The following is a 20,854-nucleotide window of genomic DNA, read 5'->3' as shown; positions in this document are numbered from 1 at the left end:
CATGAGTGCTGTGCCGTCCGGTCCCCATTTGTGGAAACCAGTACTGAATGGCGCTTGCTGGAGGTCTCAAAGGCGAAGAGGATAGATCCCAACGCTTCAGTTACTTCAGGGAACTGCATATTAAGAGTGAGACGAGCTGTCTCACTCTAATATGCAGAATCGGAAAAAGGTGATCCCGCCAACAATGGACGGACTTCACATCACGACATCTCGCACGATCGCATTAGATCCCGCGAGGCGTGGCGAGCTGTGTAGATTCTGGGAGCGTGGTCTCATGTCGTTTACCAGTGTAAACTTGGGTTACAGTTTAAATTGAAACACGCATCAGGTTTGTAGTGATATAACAGGATGGTTCTGGAAGCTAAGATTCTTCTTAAGGTGAACGACTTATCTTTAAAAGAGCTTCGAAAAGGCAAGTAGGTGAATTAGAAATAGAGGTGCCGACTAAAGCTGAGAAGGTGGAGATAATTGAAGTAATTGTTCAACATTTACATTTGAAAGAAATGCAAGAAATGCAAGAAACACAGCCTGGGTCATGGCAACAATCAGTAGAATTGACGAGAGAGAGAGAGAGAGAGATAAAAGAAAAAGAGATGGAGATGTAAATGAGGAAGTTGGAACTTGAGAGAGAGGGAAAAGCAAAAGGGAGAGATGCCGTAGATGAAGGCATAGGAAATTAGTGGGAAGTTGCCAGAAAGTAGAGGAAGGCACAGAACAGAACCCAGTGGCGAGATGTTTAAATTTATACAGACCTTCCTAAAATTTGATGAGGAAGTAGAAACCTCTTTTTTTAGGGCTTAAGAGAAAATAGCAACCCAATGAAGTGGCCAAGAGAAAAGTGGACATTACCCATGCAGAGTAAATTGCATGTGGGCGGGTACAGGATGTCTATGATTTCCTGTCAGAACAGATGACAAGAATTATGATGGGGTTAAAAAGACTATTCTGGATGCATATAAATTGGTTCCCCATGCAGAGTAAATTGCATGTGGGCGGGTACAGGATGTTTATGATTTCCTGTCAGAACAGATGACAAGAATTATGATGGGGTTAAAAAGACTATTCTGGATGCATATAAATTGGTTCCCGAGGCTTATAGGCAAAAGTTTTGGAATTTAAGAAGGCAGCTGGGGACAGATTTATGCAGAATTTGAATGGGTTAAGCAGAATAATTTTAATAAGTGGGTTCGAGCATTGGGAGTTGAAACTAGGCTCTCAGAGAGGTTGTTCCCTTAGAGTTTAAGAATTCCCTACCTCCTTTCGTAAGACCACATGTTGAAGACTAGAGGGTGAAGATTGCTAGGCAGGCAGCAATTATGTTAGCCGATTATGAGCTAATCCATAAATTTAAACCTTTGTTCCATCACCCCCATAATTTTGAAAAGTATAGGAAGTGGGAGAGTGAAAGGAAGGCAGGTACGTAGCCAAGGTAAGGAATGGATAGCTAGGAATGTTCCGAGATTATGGGATGGCCACTGGCACAGTGGTTAGCACTGCTGCCTCACAGTGCCAGGATCTGGGTTCAATTCTGGCCTCGGGTAACTGTGTGGAGTTTGCACTTCCTCCCAGTGGTTGTGTGGGTTTCCTCCGGGTCTGCATGGGTTTCCTCCCACAGTCCAAAGATGTGCAGGTTAGGTGTATTGGCTGTGGTAAATTGTCCCTTAGTGTTACGGGTTTACGGGGAAGTGGGCTGAAGTTGGGTGCTCTTTCAGAGAGTTGGTGCAGACTTGATGGGCCTAATGGCCTCCTTCTGCACTGTAGGGATTCCATGATCTCCTCCTCAGACCACGAAGAAAGATTCTGAGGGTGAAGGTGAGATTTGGAAGTCTAGGTGTTACCATTGTAACAAGGTGGGACACGTTCATTGGAAGTTTCAGGAAAGTACTTAGGACTTGTGGGAGTTCATAAGCAGGATTCCGAAAAGGGAACAAAAGTGGAGAATACTATAGGGCAAACTGTAATTGGACTTGGGAGACTGAAGTTAACACTGCTGAGGGAGGTGTGAAAAATGAGGTGGATGAGTGATATGCTGGGTTTGTGTCTGATGCAGCCAAACCCATAACTATCCTAATGGACACAGGCAGTAGTCAACTCTCTTACTGGAGAAAGATTTGGTTTCCCTACAGAGAACTCAATGAAAGCTGAGGTAGTAGTAAATTGGATAGGTGCAAATTGTATCCCAGTTTCACTAGGAGATTTGCACAGTAACTTCATTGTGTGTTAATGTAAGCCTACTTGTGACAATAAAGATTATTTAAAAAATAATATAATTGTATAAAGTACAATTAGAGTGTGATTTAGTTTCAGGTCCAGTTGCCGGAGTGGTTAAGGAATCCCCTTGGTAGGAGTAAACTTGCTTTTTGGAGAATGATTTGGCAGAAGTGAAGGTCGTAATTTCACCTATGATTACAGAGAGTCCGAAAGAAGTACTGCAGTTAGCACATGAGGTACCAACTGTAGGGCATGTGGTAATCAGGAAAGCTCATTGGGCATTGAATGACTCAATTGAGAAAATGTTGACAGACGTTAATCATACATCAAATGACAGTGGTAGTGAACCAGATTCTGAGAATTCGAAGACTGGAGGTGTCCATAAGAAAGAAGAGACTGAATCTAATAGTAATAACTGTTAAAGATTCAGACAAGACCTTTTTCTTCACTATCAACCACCCGGACAATCTTCATGTCATCACCCTCACCAACATCTTCTTCTATATTGTTTATATATATATATCACATCACAAACAATAAAGAACCCAGGACTGATCCCTGTGGTATGCCACTGGACACCAGCCTCTAGCCAGACAAACAGCCTTCTACCACCACCACTCTCAGAACATACCACTAAGCCAATTTTGGATTCAACTTGCCATGTTTCCGTGGCTTTCTTGTACTTTTACCTTCTTTATCAGTCTCCCATGTTGGACCTTGTCAAAGGCTTTGCTGAAATCCATATAAACTATGTCAACTGTACTACCCTTATCTACACACCTGGTCACCTCCTTAAAAAATTTAATCACATTTTTTAGGCATGACTTCCCTTTGACAAAGCCAGGCAGACTGTTCAAACCTTGCCTCGCCAAGTGCAGATTGATTCCGTCCTTCAGATTGTTCTCCAATAATTTCCTGACCACTGATGAGACTCACTGGACTGTAATTCCCTGGTTTATCTCTACCATCCTTCTTGAAAAGTGGACCCACATTAGCTGTCCTCCAGTCCTCTGGCCATTCCTCCCTTGTGGCCAGAGAGGAATGAAAAATTTGGGTCAGTGCCCCTGTAATTTCCTCCCTTGTGTGCCAGAGCAGCCTGGCATACAAATCATCCAGACCAGGGGATTTGTCCATTTTTAAGCCTGCCTAAACCTCCAGTACCTCCGTACTCCCTATGGCAAACTGCTCAAGAACCTCACAGCCCCTCAGTCTGAATTCTGCAGCATTTAAGAGTTCTTCCTGATTGTTCCGTTATTTTTCCTTTCTTTTATTTTAGCCGTTACATTTTTGATCCATGGACTGTGACTTTTAAGACAAAGCAGCCTGTACCTTTAAACCAAACAGCAGCATCCAGAAATCTGTGCTGACATAGACTGATGATTGCTGATTGGCCAGTGTCAGTGATGACTCAGTTTGATTGATTTGGCTGGTAACCAATGACTGGGCCAAAAAGGCTGTGCTCTGGCCGGTAACGGGTGATGATTGAATCTGATCCCACTGGAATGTTCTCAGAGTCATGAGTTTGGTCTCACTTTTGATTCTGCAGCTTGGGTTGGGGGTTCTAATTAATTCACTCTCAAAAGATCCAGCTGAACGCTGTCCATAAGGGCACTGTGAAGGCTGACCCTCTCTCTCCAGCAGGATTGGGTGCCGTTCTATGGAGGCTGGACGTCTAAGTGAAATCACAAGCTGGAAGCAGGGTATGATGCGAGATAAAGTGTCAAGAAAGAAATAGGGCCCAGTGTAAACCTCAAGCTGATAACCCCAGTTTGATAAGAACTAAAGTGAGAAGGCCTGATGCCTGAACGGAATGAATGACTGCAAATAAGACAGTCATCAGCTGCAAACTGAGGACTTTGATTAACCAGCATGCTGCAAGGAAAACCTGCTACAGAACCACCATTGGAAGCAAAGACTCTTATTTTTTTTACTTTTATCCTTATTGTTTTCACTCCTCACCCTCACCCTTGTATTTGTCTGTCTTGTATGTGTTGATAGAGGGTGGGGTAGGAGATTAGCTTGCTTGTTATCCAGTTGTAATTATTGCATATTTAATCATTCTTGCTGTAAATAAACAGTAATTGTGTTTCTACTTACAAACCTGTTGACTGTAATCATTGGGCAGCTAAGGGTCAATGACTTTGGGAATTTTTACAAGAATCGTTGGTTAATTCACTTGCGTTGCGGCTCTGGGACGAATGGGGTTGGAATTGACCACGCGCTTGCCCAGGATGTCCTAACCTACATCCTCCTTCTCCAAAATTGTAATTAATTTTTTATGGGATGGGGGTTTCACTGGTATGTCAGCATTTGTTGCCCATCTCTTAATCGTCCTCGAGAAGGTGGTGCTGAGCTGCCTTTTTGAACCGCTTCAGTCCACAAGGTGTAGGTACACCTACTGTGCTATTAGGGAGGGAGTTCCAGGATTTTGACCCAGCGACAGTGAAGAAACGGCAATATATTTCCAAGTCAGGATGGTGAGTGACTTGGAGGGGGATGTCCAGGTGGTGGGGTTCCTAGGTATTGGCTCCTCTTGTCCTTCTAGATGGTAGTGGCGTGGGTTTGGGAAGTGTTGCCCAAGGAGCATTGGTGAGTTCCTGCAGTGCATCTAGTCAAAGGTACTCACTGCTGCTACTGTGTGTCGGTGGTAGAGAGAGTGAATGCTTGTGAAAGGGGTCCCAATCAAATGGGCTGCTTTGTCCTGGATGGCATCAAGTTTCTTGTGTTGTTGGAGCTGCACTCATCCAGGCAAGTGGGGAGTAATCCATCGCACTCTTGGCTTGGAGCTTGTAGGTAGTGGACATTATTTGGGGAGTCAGGTGGTGAGTTAATCATTGCAGGATTCTTAGCCTCGGATCTGCTCTTGTAGCCATAGTATTTATATGGCTAGTCCAGTTCAGTTTGTGGTCAATGGTAATCCCCAGGACGTTGATAGTGGGGGATTTAGTAATGATAATACAACTGAATGTCAAGGAGCGATTGTATGATTCTCTCTTATTGGAGAATAGTCATTGCCTAGCACTTGTGTGGCGCAAATGTTACTTGCCACTTGTCAGCCCAAGCCTGAATATTGTCCAGGTCTTGCTGTATTTCCATTTGGACAGCCTCAGTGTCTGAAGAGTCTTGAATGGTGTTGCACATTGTGCAATCTGCGAACATCCCCACATATGGAAAGTCATTGATGAGGCAGCTTAAGATGGTCGTGCCTAGGGCACGACCACGAGGAACTCCTGCAGTGATGTCCCGGGACTGAAAAGACTGACCACCAAAACCATCTTTCTTAGTGCTTGGTATAATTCCAACCAGTGGAGAGTTTTCCCCCCGATTCCCAATGACTCCAGTTTTGCTAGTTTGCCATATACAATCAAATGCTGCCTTGATCTCAAGGCCAGCCATTCTCACCTCGAGTTCAACTTTTTTGTCCATTTGGACCCAAGGCTGTAATGAGGTCAGGGGCTAAGTGACCCTGGCGGAATCCAAACTGAGCAGGTTATTGCTAAGTAAGTGACGTTTGATAGCACAGGAGCTGGTTTAGCACAGGGCTAAATCGCTGGCTTTGAAAGCAGACCAAGGCAGGCCAGCAGCACGGGTTCAATTCCCGTACCAGCCTCCCTGGACAGGTGCTGGAATGTGGCGACTAGGGGCTTTTCACAGTAACTTCATTTGAAATATATTTTATTGAAAATTTTTCGATCACAATTTTTTCCCTTTACACATCAAACATAAATTTTTTTTTTAACCGTACATGTAACATAATAACCAGTCTAATAAAAAGTAACTAACCAACATGGTAAACTAATCAATTAACATAAAATAAAACTTTCCCCTCCCCCCTCGGGTTGCTGCTGCTGGTCATCTAACTTCCCTCTAACGTTCCGCTCGGTAGTCGAGGAATGGCTGCCACCGCCTGGTGAACCCTTGAGCCGATCCTCTCAGCGCAAACTTCATCTGCTCCAGTTTTATGAACCCCGCCATATCGTTTATCCAGGCCTCCAGTCCGGGGGGTTTCGCTTCCTTCCACACGAGTAAAATCCTACGCCGGGCTACTAGGGACGCAAAGGCCATATCGGCCTCTTTCGCCTCCTGCACTCCCGGCTCATCCGCAACTCCAAATAAAGCTAACCCCCAGCCTGGTTTGACCCGGACGTTCACCACCTTCGAAATCACTCCCGTCACTCCCCTCCAATACCCCTCCAGTGCCGGGCACAACCAAAACATATGTGTGCGGTTTGCCGGGCTTCCGCCGCACCTCCCACACTTGTCCCCCACTCCGAAGAACCTGCTCAACCTTTCTCCCGTTATGTGTGCTCTATGTAGCACCTTAAATTGAATCAGGCTAAGCCTGGCGCACGAGGAAGAGGAATTTACCCTGCTTAGGGCATCAGCCCACATACCCTCCTCTATCTCCTCCCCGAGCTCTTCTTCCCACTTTCCTTTTAGTTCGCCCACTATCTCCTCCCCCTCTTCCCTCATCTCTCGGTATATCTCTGACACCTTGCCCTCCCCGACCCACACCCCCGAGAGCATTCTATCCTGGATCCCCTGTGTCGGGAGCAATGGAAATTCCCTCACCTGTTGTCTTGTGAACGCCCTCACATGCATATACCTAAAGAAGTTTCCCCGGGGCAGCTTATACTTTTCCTCCAACGCTCCCAAGCTCGCAAACATCCCGTCTATAAATAAATCTCCCACCCTCCTAATTCCCAACTGGTGCCAGCTCTGGAATCCTCCATCCATCCTCCCTGGGGCAAACCTATGGTTGTTCCTGATTGGGGACCCCACCAGGGCTCCCAGCACACCTCTCTGTCGCCTCCATTATCCCCAGATATTTAATGTTGCCGCCACCACTGGGTTCGTGGTAAATTTCTTTGGTGAGAGCGGTAGTGGCGCCGTGACCAGCGCCTCTAGACTCGTCCCTTTACAGGACTTTCTCTCTCTCTAGTCTTTTCCACGCCGCTCCCTCTCCCTCTATCATCCATTTACGGATCATCGCCACATTGGCGGCCCAATAGTAGTCGCCCAAATTCGGCAGCACCAGTCCCCCTCTGTCTCTGCTACGTTGTAAGAACCCCCTCCTTACTCTCGGGACTTTCCCTGCCCACACGAAGCTCGTGATGCTCCTGTCTATTTTTTTTAAAGAAGGCCTTAGTAATCAGTATAGGGAGACATTGGAATACAAATAGGAACCTCGGGAGGACCATCATCTTAATTGCCTGCACTCTGCCCGCCAATGACAGTGGCTGCATGTCCCACCTCTTGAAGTCCTCTTCCAATTGTTCTACCAATCGTGTCAGATTAAGTCTGTGCAAAGTTCCCCAGCTCCTGGCTATCTGAATCCCCAGGTATCGGAAGTTTCTTTCCACTTTCCTTAGAGGCAGGCCATCTATCCCTCTACTCTGGTCCCCAGGGTGTACCACGAAAAGTTCACTCTTCCCCATGTTAAGCCTATATCCCGAGAAATCTCCGAACTCCGTCAGTATCTGCATGACCTCTATCATCCCCCCCACTGGGTCCGTCACATACAACAGTAGGTCATCCGCGTAGAGTGACACTCGGTGTTCTTCTCCCCCTCTAATCACCCCTCTCCATTTCCTGGAGTCTCTCAGCGCCATGGCCAGTGGTTCAATTGCCAACGCGAACAGCAATGGAGATAGCGGGCATCCCTGTCCTGTTCCCCTGTATAGTCGGAAATACTCCGATCTTTGCCGACCCGTGACCACACTTGCCGTTGGGGCCCCATAAAGGAGTTTGACCAAGCTAATAAACCCATTCCCGAACCTCCTTAGCACCTCCCATAGGTACTCCCACTCCACCCTGTCAAATGCCTTCTCTGCATCCATTGCCGCCACTATCTCTGCCTCCCCCTCTACTGGGGGCATCATTATCACCCCTAATAGCCGTCGCACGTTGACATTTAGTTGTCTCCCCTTTACGAATCCTGTCTGGTCTTCGTGCACCACCCCCGGGACACAGTCCTCTATCCTCGATGCCAGCACCTTTGCTAGCAATTTGGCGTCCACATTTAATAGTGAAATAGGCCTATAGGACCCGCACTGCAGCGGATCTTTATCCCGCTTCAAAATTAGCGATATCGTCGCCTCCGCCATTGTCGGGGGTAGAGTCCCTCCTTCCCTGGCCTCGTTAAAAGTCCTCACCAACAGCGGGGCCAGCAGGTCCACATATTTTCTATAAAATTCCACCGGGAACCCATCTGGTCCCGGAGCCTTCCCTGCCTGCATATTCCCCAGGCCCTTGGTAACCTCGTCCACCCCAATTGGTGCCCCCAGGCCTTCCGCCTCCTGCTCCTCCACCCTCGGGAACCTTAATTGGTCCAGGAACTGCCGCATCTCCTCTTTTCCCTCCGGGGGTTGGGACCTATAAAGTCTTTCGTAAAAGGTCTTAAACACCCCGTTTATCTTCCCTGCTCTTCGCACCGTAGCTCCCTTTTCGTCTCTAATTCCCCCTATCTCCCTCGCCGCTGTCCTCTTTCGCAGCTGATGGGCCAACAGGCGACTAGCCTTTTCCCCATACTCATACCTCACCCCCTGTGCCTTCCTCCACAGCACCTCCGCCCTCCTGGTGGTCAGAAGGTCGAACTCCGTCTGGAGTCGTCGTCTCTCCCTGTACAGTCCCTCCTCCGGGGTCTCCGCAAATTCCCTGTCTACCCTCAAGATCTCCCCCAGTAGTCTTTCCCTTTCCTAGGCCTCTGTTTTCCCTTTGTGGCCCTGATGGAGATCAGCTCTCCTCTGACCACCGCCTTTAGTGCTTCCCATACCACTCCCACTCGGACCTCCCCGTCGTCATTGGCCTCCAGGTACCTCTCGATACATCCCCGCACTCTTCCACAGACTCCCTCATCCGCCAACAATCCCACATCTAATCGCCAGAGTGCTCGCTGCTCCCTCTCCTCTCCTAGTTCCAGGTCCACCCAATGTGGGGCATGATCCGAAATAGCTATGGCTGAATACTCAGCTCCTTCCACCCTCGAGATCAACGACCTTCCCAAAACAAAAAAATCTATCCGGGAGTACACCTTATGAACATGGGAGAAGAAGGAGAACTCCCTGGCCCTCGGTCTAAGAAATCGCCATGGATCCACTCCCCCCATTTGGTCCATAAACCCCTTAAGCACCTTGGCCGCTGCCGGCCTTCTTCCGGTCTTAGATCTGGATCTATCTAACCCTGGGTCCAGCACGGTGTTGAAGTCTCCCCCCAATATCAAGTTTCCTACCTCCAGGTCCGGTATACGTCCCAGCATCCGCCTCATAAATCCCGCATCGTCCCAATTCGGGGCATATGCGTTAACCAACACAACCTCCATTCCCTCCAGCCTGCCACTCACCATTACATATCTGCCTCCACTATCTGCTACAATGCTCCTTGCTTCGAATGATACCCGTTTCCCCACCAGTATGGCCACCCCTCTATTCTTTGCATCTAGCCCTGAATGGAACACCTGTCCCACCCATCCTTTCCTTAACCTAACTTGGTCCGCCACCTTCTGGTGCGTCTCCTGGAGCATAGCCACGTCTGCCCTCAGTCCTTTCAAGTGCGCGAGCACTCGGGCCCTTTTAATCGGTCCATTTAGGCCTCTCACGTTCCACGTGATCAGCCTCACTAGGGGGCTACCTGCCCCCTTCCCGTGTCGACTAGCCATCACCCTCTCTAGGCCAGTCCCACGTCCCGATTCCGCGCTCCCACTCGTTCCCCAGGTGTCGCATTCCAGCCCCGACCACCCTTTCTTTAGCCAGTTCCTCTTTGATTTCTGCAGCAGCAACCCAGTTATCCCCCCCCCCCGCTAGATCCCCCTCTAGCGTGATTGCTCCCCCCATATTACTTCCGCAAGTCAGCTGACTTCAACTGACCCCGGCTCCTCCTGCTCACTCCTTGACCCCTCCCGTGTGGGGAACTCCCATCTACCTTGCGCCTATCTTCCCGCCATTATCTTTCTGGCGCGGGAACATCTCTGTAGCTGACCCGCCTCTTGTGGCGCAGCTCCCTTTCCCACCCCACTCCCATTCCTCATCCTCCGCCTGTCTCTTCTTTCCCCCCCCACCGGCGCCCACATTTCTTAGTGTCTCCCCCCTTCCCAATTTACATCTCTATATACATCGACAGTAACATTTCCCTATAATACCAGTCCCTCAGTTCCGATCCAATTTCTCATCTTTAATAAAGGTCCATGCTTCTTCCGCTGTTTCGAAGTAGTGATGTCTCTCCTGGTACGTGACCCATAGTCGCGCCGGCTGCAGCATCCCGAACTTCACCTTGTTCTTGTGTAACACCTCCTTGGCTCGATTAAAACTCGCCCTCCTTCTCGCCACCTCCGCACTCCAATCCTGGTACACCCGTACCACTGCATTCTCCCATCTACTACTCCGTACCTTTTTGGCCCATCTCAGAACCACTTCTCTATCATTAAAGCGGTGAAATCGCACGATTGTCGCCCTAGGTGGTTCTCCCGCTTTTGGTCTCCTCGCCGGGACCTGATGAGCCCCCTCCACTTCTAAGGGGCCCAAAGGGGCCTCAGCTCCCATCAGCGAGCTTAGCATCGTGCTCACGTAAGCCCCGCAGTCCGCTCCTTCCACTCCCTCAGGGAGACCCAGAATCCGAAGGTTCTTCCTTCGTGCTCTGTTTTCTACGGCCTCAATCCTTTCAATGCACTTTTTGTGGAGCGCCTCGTGCGTCTGTGTTTTGACCGCCAGGCCCAGGATCTCGTCCTCATTATCCGTCACCTTCTGCTCCACCATGCGGAGCTCTGTCTCCTGGGTCCTTTGTGCCTCCTTAAGCCCCTCAATTGCCTGTAGCATCGGGGTCAGCACCTCCTTCTTTAGTAGCTCCACACACCGTCTTAAAAATTTGTCTTGATCGGGCCCCCATGTCGCCTGGGCTTTCTCCGCCGCCATCTTGCTTCTTTTTCCTTTCTGTCCCTATCATCGAGGATTCCTCGCGCTGTAGCCGCCGCCGCCGCCGATATTTTCCTCTTTCGTTGGGGGGGGGACTGCCTATTAACTCACCCCACACCGGGTTTCGTCGTGCAAAAATTTCCCGAAGGTCCGTTGGAGCTGGAGCCGCCGAAACGTGCGGCTTAGCTGGTCATCGCCGCAACCAGAAGTCCCAGTAACTTCATTTGAAGCCTACTTGTGACAATAAGCGATTTTCATTTTTTTTTTCCATTTTCACTGTTAATGACCCCTTCCATCACTTTACTGATGATTGAAAGTAGACTGATGGGCCGTAATTGGCTGGGTTGGATTTTTCCTGCTTTTTGTGTACAAGGCACACCTGGGCAATTTTCCAAATTGCTGGTTAGATGCCAGTGTTGTAGCTGTACTGGAACAGCTTGGATAGAGGCGTGGCAGGTTCTGGAGCACAAGTCTTCAGTACTATTGCCAGAATATTGCCAGGACCCATAGCCTTTGCAGTATCCAGTGTCTTCAACCATTTCTTGATATCATGTGGGGCGAATCAAATTGGCTGAAGACTGGCATTTGTAATGCTGGGGACCTCTTTAGGAGACCAGCATGGATCATCCAGGCGGCAATTCTGGCTAAAGATTACTGCAAATGATTCAGCCTTGGCTTTTGCACAGATGTGCTGGGCTCCTCAATCATTGAGGATCGGCATCATTGAGGATCGGGATATTTGTGGAGCCAACTCATCCAGTGACTTGTTTAATTGTCCACCACCATTCACGACTGGATGTGGTAGGTCTGCAGAGCTTAGATCTGATCCGTTGGCTATGGGCTCGCTTAGCCCTATCTATCATTTGCTGTTATGTTGTTTGGCATGCAAGTAGTTCTGTGTTGTAGCTTCATTGTTCGGTATGCCTGGTGCTGCTCCTGGTATGCCCTCCTGAACTCTTCTTTGAACCACGGTTGATCCCCTGGCTTGGTGGTATGATAGAGTGGGGGATATGCCGGGCCATATTACTAAGCTGAGTACAATTCTACTGCCGCTGATGGGCCAAAACGTCTCATTGATGCTAAATCTGTTTTGAATCTATCCCATTTAGCGCTGCACAACACCATTAGCAGGCAGTATCCTCAATGTGAAGACAGGACTTTGTCTCCACAAGTACTGTGCAGTGGTCACTCCTGTCATAAGTGCATCTGTGGAAGGCAGGCTGGTGAGGATGAGGACTAGTGTTTTTCCCTCTTGTTGGTTCCCTCACCACCCGTCACAGACCCAGTCTGAAGTTATGTCCTTTGGGACTCGGCCAGCTTGGTCTGTAATGGTGATAGAGCCACTCTTGGTGATGGACATTGAAGTCCCCACCCAGAGTACATCTGTGCCCTTGCCACCCTCAGTGCTTCCTCCAAGTGGTGTTCAACATGGAGAAGTACTGATTCATCAGCTGAGGGTGTCGGTACGTGGAAATCAGCAGGAGGTTTCCTTGTCCATGTTTGACCTGAAGCCATGAGACTTCAGCAGGTCTGGAGTCGATGTGGAGGACTCCCGGGGAAACTCCCTCCCAACTGTATACCGACACCTCTGCTGATGGGACAGGTTGTTGCTTTACTTGTCTGTGAGACGACTCTCCCAATTTTGGAACAGGGCCCCAGATGTTAGTAAGGAGGACTTTGCAGGGTCGACAGGACTGGGTTTGCCATTGTTTTTTTCCAGTGCCTAGGTCGCTGCCAGGTGGTCCGTCCGGGTTCTTTCTTTTTTATTGACTTTGTAGCGGTTTTTATGATATTCAATGGTTTTATGGTCAGCATGACACTTTTAATTCCAGATATTTATTGGATTTAATTTCCACCATCTGCCTTGGCGGGATTCGAACACAGGTCCCCAGAGTATTATCATGGGTCTCTGAATCATCAGTCCATTGACAATACCACTATGCCATCATCACCCCACCCTGAAGACAGATGTAAAGTACTCGTCTTCCGGCTCGACGCATAGATTACCCCCATGGTCTCTAATGGATTCTATTCTTTCCCTGGTTATCCTTTTGCATGATGGAATATTTTGGGATTTTCCGAATCATACCCGCCAGTGCTTTTTCATGCTCGCTCTTTGCTCGTCTAATTGCTTTTTTCAGTCCATCCTGCGCTTTCTATATTTTATGAGTACCTCTCTAGATTTGCTTCCTTTGTACCTGTTAAAAGCCTCTTTTTTTTTCTTCTTCCTATCCAGTCCTGAATATTCCTAGACATCCAGGGTTCTCTGGGCTTGTTGCTCCTATATTTCAACCTAAAGGGAACATGTTGGATCTGTACACTCACCAATTCCAATTTGAACACCTCCACTGTTCTACTGTAGATTTACCCAGAAGTTGCTGTTACCAGTCTATTTTGGCCAGATCCTGCCTTATTTTAATAAAATCAGCCTTCCCCCAATCCTTTTTTTCCAGAGCATCTTTTTCCTTTACTATGACAAATTTAAAACATAGGGTATTGTGGTCGCTCTCACTAAAATGCTCCTCCACTGCTACCTCGAACACTGTCTGGTTTCGTTCCTCAGAACAAGCTCCAGCACTGCACTATCCTTGTTGGACCTTTGACATGTTGATATAAAAAACTCTCTTGAATACATTCCAAGAAATCTGCTCCTTCTAAACTCTTTACAATGTGACAACCCCAATTAATGTTCTAGGTGATGGTACAGAAATCTCAATAATTGCAATGTAGATGGGGGCAGGTGTCCATACCCAAGCAGAGTCTTTTTCTGTGAGAATGCTTGTAGTACGGTAAACTGCAGACTGAGATTGTAGTCCCACAAGATAATATTAATTCACAAACTAGAGGTCTATGTCATATGACTCCCAACTCTCCACATTGGCAAGGGAAGTATATCCTTTGTCTGGGATCCTGGGATTGTTAAATGTCCCAGCCATTAAGAACGAAAAGGAAGGTTACGGGGTCCTTCGCAGATGAGTAGACTCCAGTTGGCCAGCCTGGGTTTTGAAATACAGATGGCCTTTGTATAGTTCTCTTTCAATTTGGTCTGTGCAGCCCACAGGGACATCATTAGTGACTCTTCAGAAATAACAAGTTGCAAGTTTCCTTGATAATGCCTTGGAAGCTCCTTTTGATAGAGAGTCATACAGTCGTAGCTACAGTCATTTTTTAAATTGTCCAGTTTTTAAATTTGCAGAAATAGCCATGAGGATATCTGCATACATTTAATATATAGAGTGGGGTATGAGTTGCCCTGCAGTCTTGGGAGAAAAAATTAAATCCAACATTTTTGATACATTTGTACGTGTGATCTTATGAAGGAAAAATAGGGAGTAAAAGAGTATGCATTCATTCTCTCATTCATACTGGAATGTCAGACACACCGTTAATTTCATTCTGGCACTATCCTGTCTTTGGATATCAAAGGTTTAAGTGACTTGGGAGGATTTGAATTGGTCCTTGGAGGAGAGTCTATTTGGGCTAGAATTCTGATTTTCCTCTGTTGGGGATCAAGCATAATCAAAGCAGAACCCTGCCTAACTCCTGATTAAGTAGGGTCTGGGGTTTTACAGGATGCTTGGCTCTCAGTTGGTGAATGATTGTCAAGCTTGTCTGGGCAATCCACATGGGAATAGAATCTCTACAGTGCAAAAAAAAAGGTAATTCGGCCCACAGAGTCTACACAGATTGTCTGACAGAGCACCCTACCTAGTCCCACTTCCCCATCCTATCCTTGCAACCCCACCAAACCTGCACACCTTTGGACTGTGGGAAGAAACTGGAGCACCCAGAGGAAACTCACGCAGTCACGGGGAGAAAGTGCAAACTCCAAACAATTACCCAAGGCCAGAATTGAACCCTGCTCCCTGGCGCTGTGAAGCAGCAGTGCTAACCACTGTGCCTCTGTGCATCTCACTCGATGAGTGCCTGGCCATTTGATCACAAGTCTGAGCAGCTCCAGTCTCAACAAGCTCCTCCCGATCAACTTTGGAACCTGAAAATTCAGCTGCTCAAACTGTAATTAGGCTATATGTTTGGAGATTGAGACATTTTAACAGGACTTGGGCCTTTTTCTCGGGTATTCCGGTTCAGCGTCTGGCTCGGGGCTTGTTCCAGTTTCTGTTGCTGGGCACGACAGGTGGTCAGTCTGCTCCTGAACTTGGGCCAGATTTACTGGGCCCAGATGATAGGAAGATTGCCTTCTGGAAGGGGCCTCTCCTGTATCCACAACAGATCGGGCTACAGTGCTCTAGCTTGTGGTGGGGGTGTTGTTATGGATGATTTTAAATGCAGTGGATAAGCCTGTCAGGTTGCCTCATGATTCTGCATTAGGGTGGGTGGTTATGGGATCCAACCTGGTTGGGGTCCCTCTCTTGTGCCATAAACTCCATGTTTTTGAAACAGTACTGACCTCTAGTGGACAGTCAGCTATCAGTGTATCACCTGGTGGCTTTTCAAGTGAATGAGGCATCTCCCTCCATATCTGCTCGTCTGTTTGGAGACTCCCTTTGTCCCTCTTTAAATGTGGAAAGAAGACTACAAGCAGTTCCTTAACTTTTCCTTACCTGGTTTAATAACTTGCCTTCCTCCAGGCTCTTTGACTCTCTCTTTTTCTGTTTTGGGACTTCTCTGGTCCCCGTTTAATTCTGGGATATTTATGAGACTATTTTAAATTCCACTGGCCCATCCTGGATCGTTTTTAACTTTACTAGCCTGGCTTTGGCCTTGCTATATTTGAATAATCCTCGTTCAATGTTCACGGAGGCTATTTCACCCGTTTGGGCGTCTGGACCATCCCAAGATTTCTATTCAAAGAGGGTGATGAGAAAGTAGAAGGACAGCTAAAATGGTCATCAGAAATATGGACATTTTATTTCAAGAGCTGCTGTCAGGGAGGGCCCAAGAGGTCTACTCCATGCCCTTTTGTCCAATAGTCCATGTGCAATGTCATGAGGAACAATTAGTCATTCATTAAACCCACAGTCAGCAACTTCCCAAAATGGTTAATTTCCATATGTACGCATTGACACAGAAAATGCAGTCCTATATAAAACACTGGTTTCACTGAAATATTCTGAACGAAAGAAAAAAAGGCAAAAAAAAATTAACCTGTTGTTCCTCCCATTTAACACTAGATATAATTACGTATAACACCAAAAATAATGTTCACAGTCATAAGAATTGTTAAACTTTGTGTCTTAATGTCATTTGGCAACACAGCAAGACTTGTATTAACATGCTTCCGATTTACAATGGATTTAGTTCTGTTCTAAATTCAATGTGTTCTTTTTGTAACTGCTACCGTTTTTGGTCAAGAAGTGAAACAATGCAACAGTTATAATGCAATAATGTACCAGAATTGTTATAACAAAGGAAAGCAACAGAAGAGCCCTCTGTTGCAATTTCTTATGTTCTCCCTTAATGCAAAAGACACTGCAGTGCAGCTGCAGCCTTCTCTGCAACCATGGCCAATGCATATTCTGAACGAGCTGCACATTGTCTGGTTGGAATGTTCTCCCATATAAAGTCCCTCATATGAGGTGGTTAGCTAAAGTTGAAGCATATGGAACTGAAGTAAAATTATTGATCTGGTTAGGAAATTAGCTGAGTGGCAGGAGACTAGCAGGGACAATGGGCGCAGGTTCTCTAATCGACAGGCTGTCCAGTGGTGCCCTGGAAAAGGTGCGTTGGGGCCTTAACTATTCACTGTATTTATTAACAACTTAGGTGGTATAGAAAGCTACAGATATCCACATTTTCCCATAATACAAAGATACGTGCTGCAGGTGAAAACATAGATGACAAAGGGGGGACCTGAGTTTGATTCTGAACTTGGGTGACTGTTTGGAATTTTCACATTCTCCCGTGTCTGTGTGGGTTTCACCGAGTGTTCTGGTTTCCTCCCACAGTCCAAAGATGTGGAGGTTAGGTGGATTGGCCATGCTAAAATTTCCCCTTAATGTCCAAAGATGTTCAGGTTAGGTTGATTGGCCATGCTAAATTGCCCCTTAGTGTCCAACAGTTAGATGGGATTACAGGGTTACGGGGATAGGGCAGGGAGTGGGCCTAGGTTGTGTGTTCTTTCAGAGGGTCAGTGAAGACTCGATGGGCCAAATAGCCTCCTTCTGCACTGTTGGGATTACATGGATATACAAAATTGTGGCAAATGTAGGCAGATATGAAGACATCCATTTTGGACCTAAAAACAATAGAACAGAAGACTTTCTAAAATGGTGAATAGCTATAAAATGTGGAGTCTGAAGAGACAATTTCAGAAAATAACAGGGAAAGGCTAGTAGATGCTTGCCTTGATATCTAGAGAATGAGAGTACATGTGGATAGAAGTTAAATTACATCTAAACAGGCACTCAGTAGGCCACATCTGCGGTATTGTGAACAGTTCTGGGCACCACACCATGGGAAGCATATATTGATCTCGGGAGGATGTGCAGTGTATATTTACTAGAACAATATCTGAATTCCAGGGGTTGAATTACAAGGAGAGACTGTACAAATTAAGGCTGAATTTAGTAAGTTAAGGGGTGATTTGGTCAAAGTTGAAGGTGTTAAGAGGGGGTAAGATGGGGTGGATAGAAACTATTTCTATTGGCTGACGAGTCTAGGGCTAAGGGGCCTCGTCTAAAAATTAGTGTCTGATCTTTCAGCAGTGATATTAGGAACACTTTCACATGCAAAGTTTGGAACACTCTTCTGCAAATGGCAATTGATGGCTAAGTCAACTGTTATTTATAAATCTAAGACGGATATTTATCCATACATTAAAAGGATATGGAGTTGGGACAGCCATGGTCAGCCATGATATAACTGAATAGCTGAACAGACTTGGTGCATTTAATGGCATACTCCTGTGCCTATTAACTTTTCTCCTTCCTACATCCTGTAAAAGAAACAGTTATAAAGAACTTACCTTTGGATTGTATTCTTTCACAGTTAGGAGAAATGATAACACACTTCAGCTTTTTCAGCTTTAGATGTTTCAAAACTTCTCTCAGCCCCATGACAATCCTACGTTTTTTCTTAGCTTTAATTGGATCCTTTTGGTACAAGCGATCTTGGAAACGAACAAGTTCTTTCAGCAAGTCAGTCACATAATTGTCAACTTCTTTACTGAGCACCTGGCTGCAATATCTGAAGGAAAAATACATGAACATGGTGAGGTGCGTCAACAATGTTCCAATAAAGTACATATTATGCAAGAAAAAAAACTTGGATAGAGCACCCTACTTAAGCCCTTATCTCCACCCTATCCCTGTAACCCAGTAACCCCACCTAACATTTTGGACACTGAGGGGCAATTAATCATAGAATTTACAAAGCTTTTCACAGTAACTTAATTGCAATGTAAGCCTACTTGTGACAATAAGGATAATGATGAGTACAGAAGGAGGCCATTCGGCCCATCGAGTCTACACCCGCCCTTGGAAAGAGCACCCTACCCAAGCCCATACCTCCACCCTAACCCCATCCAATCTTTTTGGACACCAAGGGAAATTTAGCATGGCCAGTCCACCTAACCTGCACATCTTTGGACTGTGGGAGGAAACCAGAGCACCCAGAGGAAGTTCACGCAGACACGGGGAGAAAGTGCAGCCTCCGCAGTCACCCGAGGCCGGAATTCAACCCGGGTCCCTGGAGCTGTGAGGCAGCAGTGCTAACCACTGGGTCACCAGGCCGCCCATAGCTGATACCAAACTAGGTATTTTTAGGATCCACAATTGAGGTTTGTCTACACCATTGCAGTCTGCAGTATTTACAAAATAAGACCAGAAAGAAACTTTAAAAAAATACCAAAATATCACACTGAAATACGCAAATGTAATTATGACCAAGTTAAAAGTTTGTGTCATGGGTTGTTCATGAGAATGCAACATTCAGGCTATAATGGACTAAATACAGAGAGACAGACATTCAGGTTAAGCAGGTTTATTGTGCGAGTAGCTGAGCCCTATGGACAAAGAGCCCTATGACAAAGAAGGTCAATCCTCACCTTGAAATGGAGTTAGCTCATTTCAGCCAGGTCAGTAGTAGGAACTTTAGAATTTACTCAGCATGCGGGAAAAGCAAATTTCATCTACTCCCAAACAATGTGTGTACGTGCATGTGAGTATGTGTGCTGTTGGGAGAGGGTAGAGTTACACTTTTGTGATGCTTCCTATTGTGGGGTAGTCGTCACCTCACCATCAAAAATTACATATGAATAATGGATATGTGAACAAGAGACAAGAACGTAACTGTGGACCCAGAGGGAGGCGAGGTATTGATGCAGAAAGTTGGCAAGAAAATGGACAAACTAATAGAATTAAAACTGACAAGGAGAAGGTAATTGACCTCAGAAAATCTCTCAAATCAAATGAAGGTTTTTACCCCATAAAAGTGCTTATACATTCTGAAATAAAGCTTCAAAACATCAAAGATTTCACACAACTGCAAGGTTTCACATCCTGTAGAGGAATGTGGAAATGTATTTTACGGTATGTAAATTATGAACATTGCGATAAAATGCCAAACTTTGTGGTTAAACCCCAGACAGATGCAACTTCATGATCTCAGCAGACAGTGACAGACAAATAGTGAACAATGTATTTTTAAAAAACTCCCAATTGTCTCACTTACAAACCACTTAACGTTCTTACCTTCCTAATAATGGGATAAACGGTTAATGCTCACGCAAATTAAAATATTTTTGCAATATTAAGTTAAAGTCAACCACGTTGGGGAAACAGAACATCCAAGTATTCACTGATGGCATCATGCTCACCAAAATCAGAAACAACGCAGAGTTCCCCACACATTATTCTGCCATGAAACCACCAACCCCAGGACCAAACTTTCCCTTGCACCAACAGATACAGGATCTAATGAATATCTTGGTGAGAAATTAATTTGCCAATTATAAAAGGTAACAATACAAAGTAATTATATTTAATTTCCAAATGCGGTGGCATACTTGAGAGCTAGATTCAGATATCTGCCTTTCTGTTCAATAAACTCAAACCTGTTATATAAAGAGACTTATTGATTGGTTTTCAGAGGAGACCACATACTTTAGCTGCTGAATGGAGTTGCAGCTTAATTTTGTGGTTAAATTGCTAGCCCCCCGCCCTCTCAACACCGAAACCATGTGCCTGGCAAACGTCGGAAACTTGTGACTTGAGCCCGAAAGTCTGCACACGATACTAGTTTATACTCAAGCTCAAGGCTGTCCCAAGCGGAAATGCTTATCTCACACTGATTAAACCAAGATATATGCACTTTAACTGTTTTTTATATTTTTTTCTAACACATTTAAGTACATTTCCTTCATGATGTTTGCTGTAGGTGAATAGTGCCGCTACACTAAAATTTGTTATGATGGTGCAATTTGTACACATGCACTTATGATTAACCATGATGACGTCCATTTTCCTAGCAGTTCAGAAGGTGAGATAGGGCACACTGAGAGAAAGTGGAAAATCAGTCTCTTGATTCCTCCACTGTCTCCAATTTATCCAACATTGGCCTCAGACCCCACAACAAACTCCATTCCCTAGCCACTGATTCAAGCCACTTCCCGGCAACTACCAGGGGCTGTCAGGTCGTTTGCAACCTTGCTATCATATCTGACCCTGAGATGAGCTTCTGACCACACATTTGCACCATCACTGAAACAGTCTATTTTCACCTCCATAACATCACCTGACTCTGCCCGTCAGAATTCATCAGCTGACGCCCTCATT

At 46.1% G+C, this 20,854-nt stretch overlaps 1 protein-coding gene across 3 annotated transcripts in view; it reads right to left on the bottom strand.

Moving 5' to 3' along the window:
- The window catches only part of secisbp2 (SECIS binding protein 2), a 159,623-nt gene that overhangs the window by 45,918 nt on the left and 92,851 nt on the right, over positions 1 to 20,854 (bottom strand). For all 3 annotated transcript variants that reach the window (XM_072516780.1, XM_072516779.1, XM_072516778.1), the window contains exon 15: positions 18,046 to 18,266. In XM_072516780.1, the coding sequence (XP_072372881.1) occupies positions 18,046 to 18,266 (221 nt within the window). The remainder of the gene's footprint in view (positions 1 to 18,045; positions 18,267 to 20,854) is intronic.

This window comes from Scyliorhinus torazame, chromosome 9, assembly GCF_047496885.1.
Source record: "Scyliorhinus torazame isolate Kashiwa2021f chromosome 9, sScyTor2.1, whole genome shotgun sequence".
Lineage (NCBI taxonomy): Eukaryota > Metazoa > Chordata > Chondrichthyes > Carcharhiniformes > Scyliorhinidae > Scyliorhinus > Scyliorhinus torazame.
The sequence above is the reverse complement of the archived record's forward strand: the minus strand, read 5'-3'. Positions and strand labels throughout refer to the sequence as shown.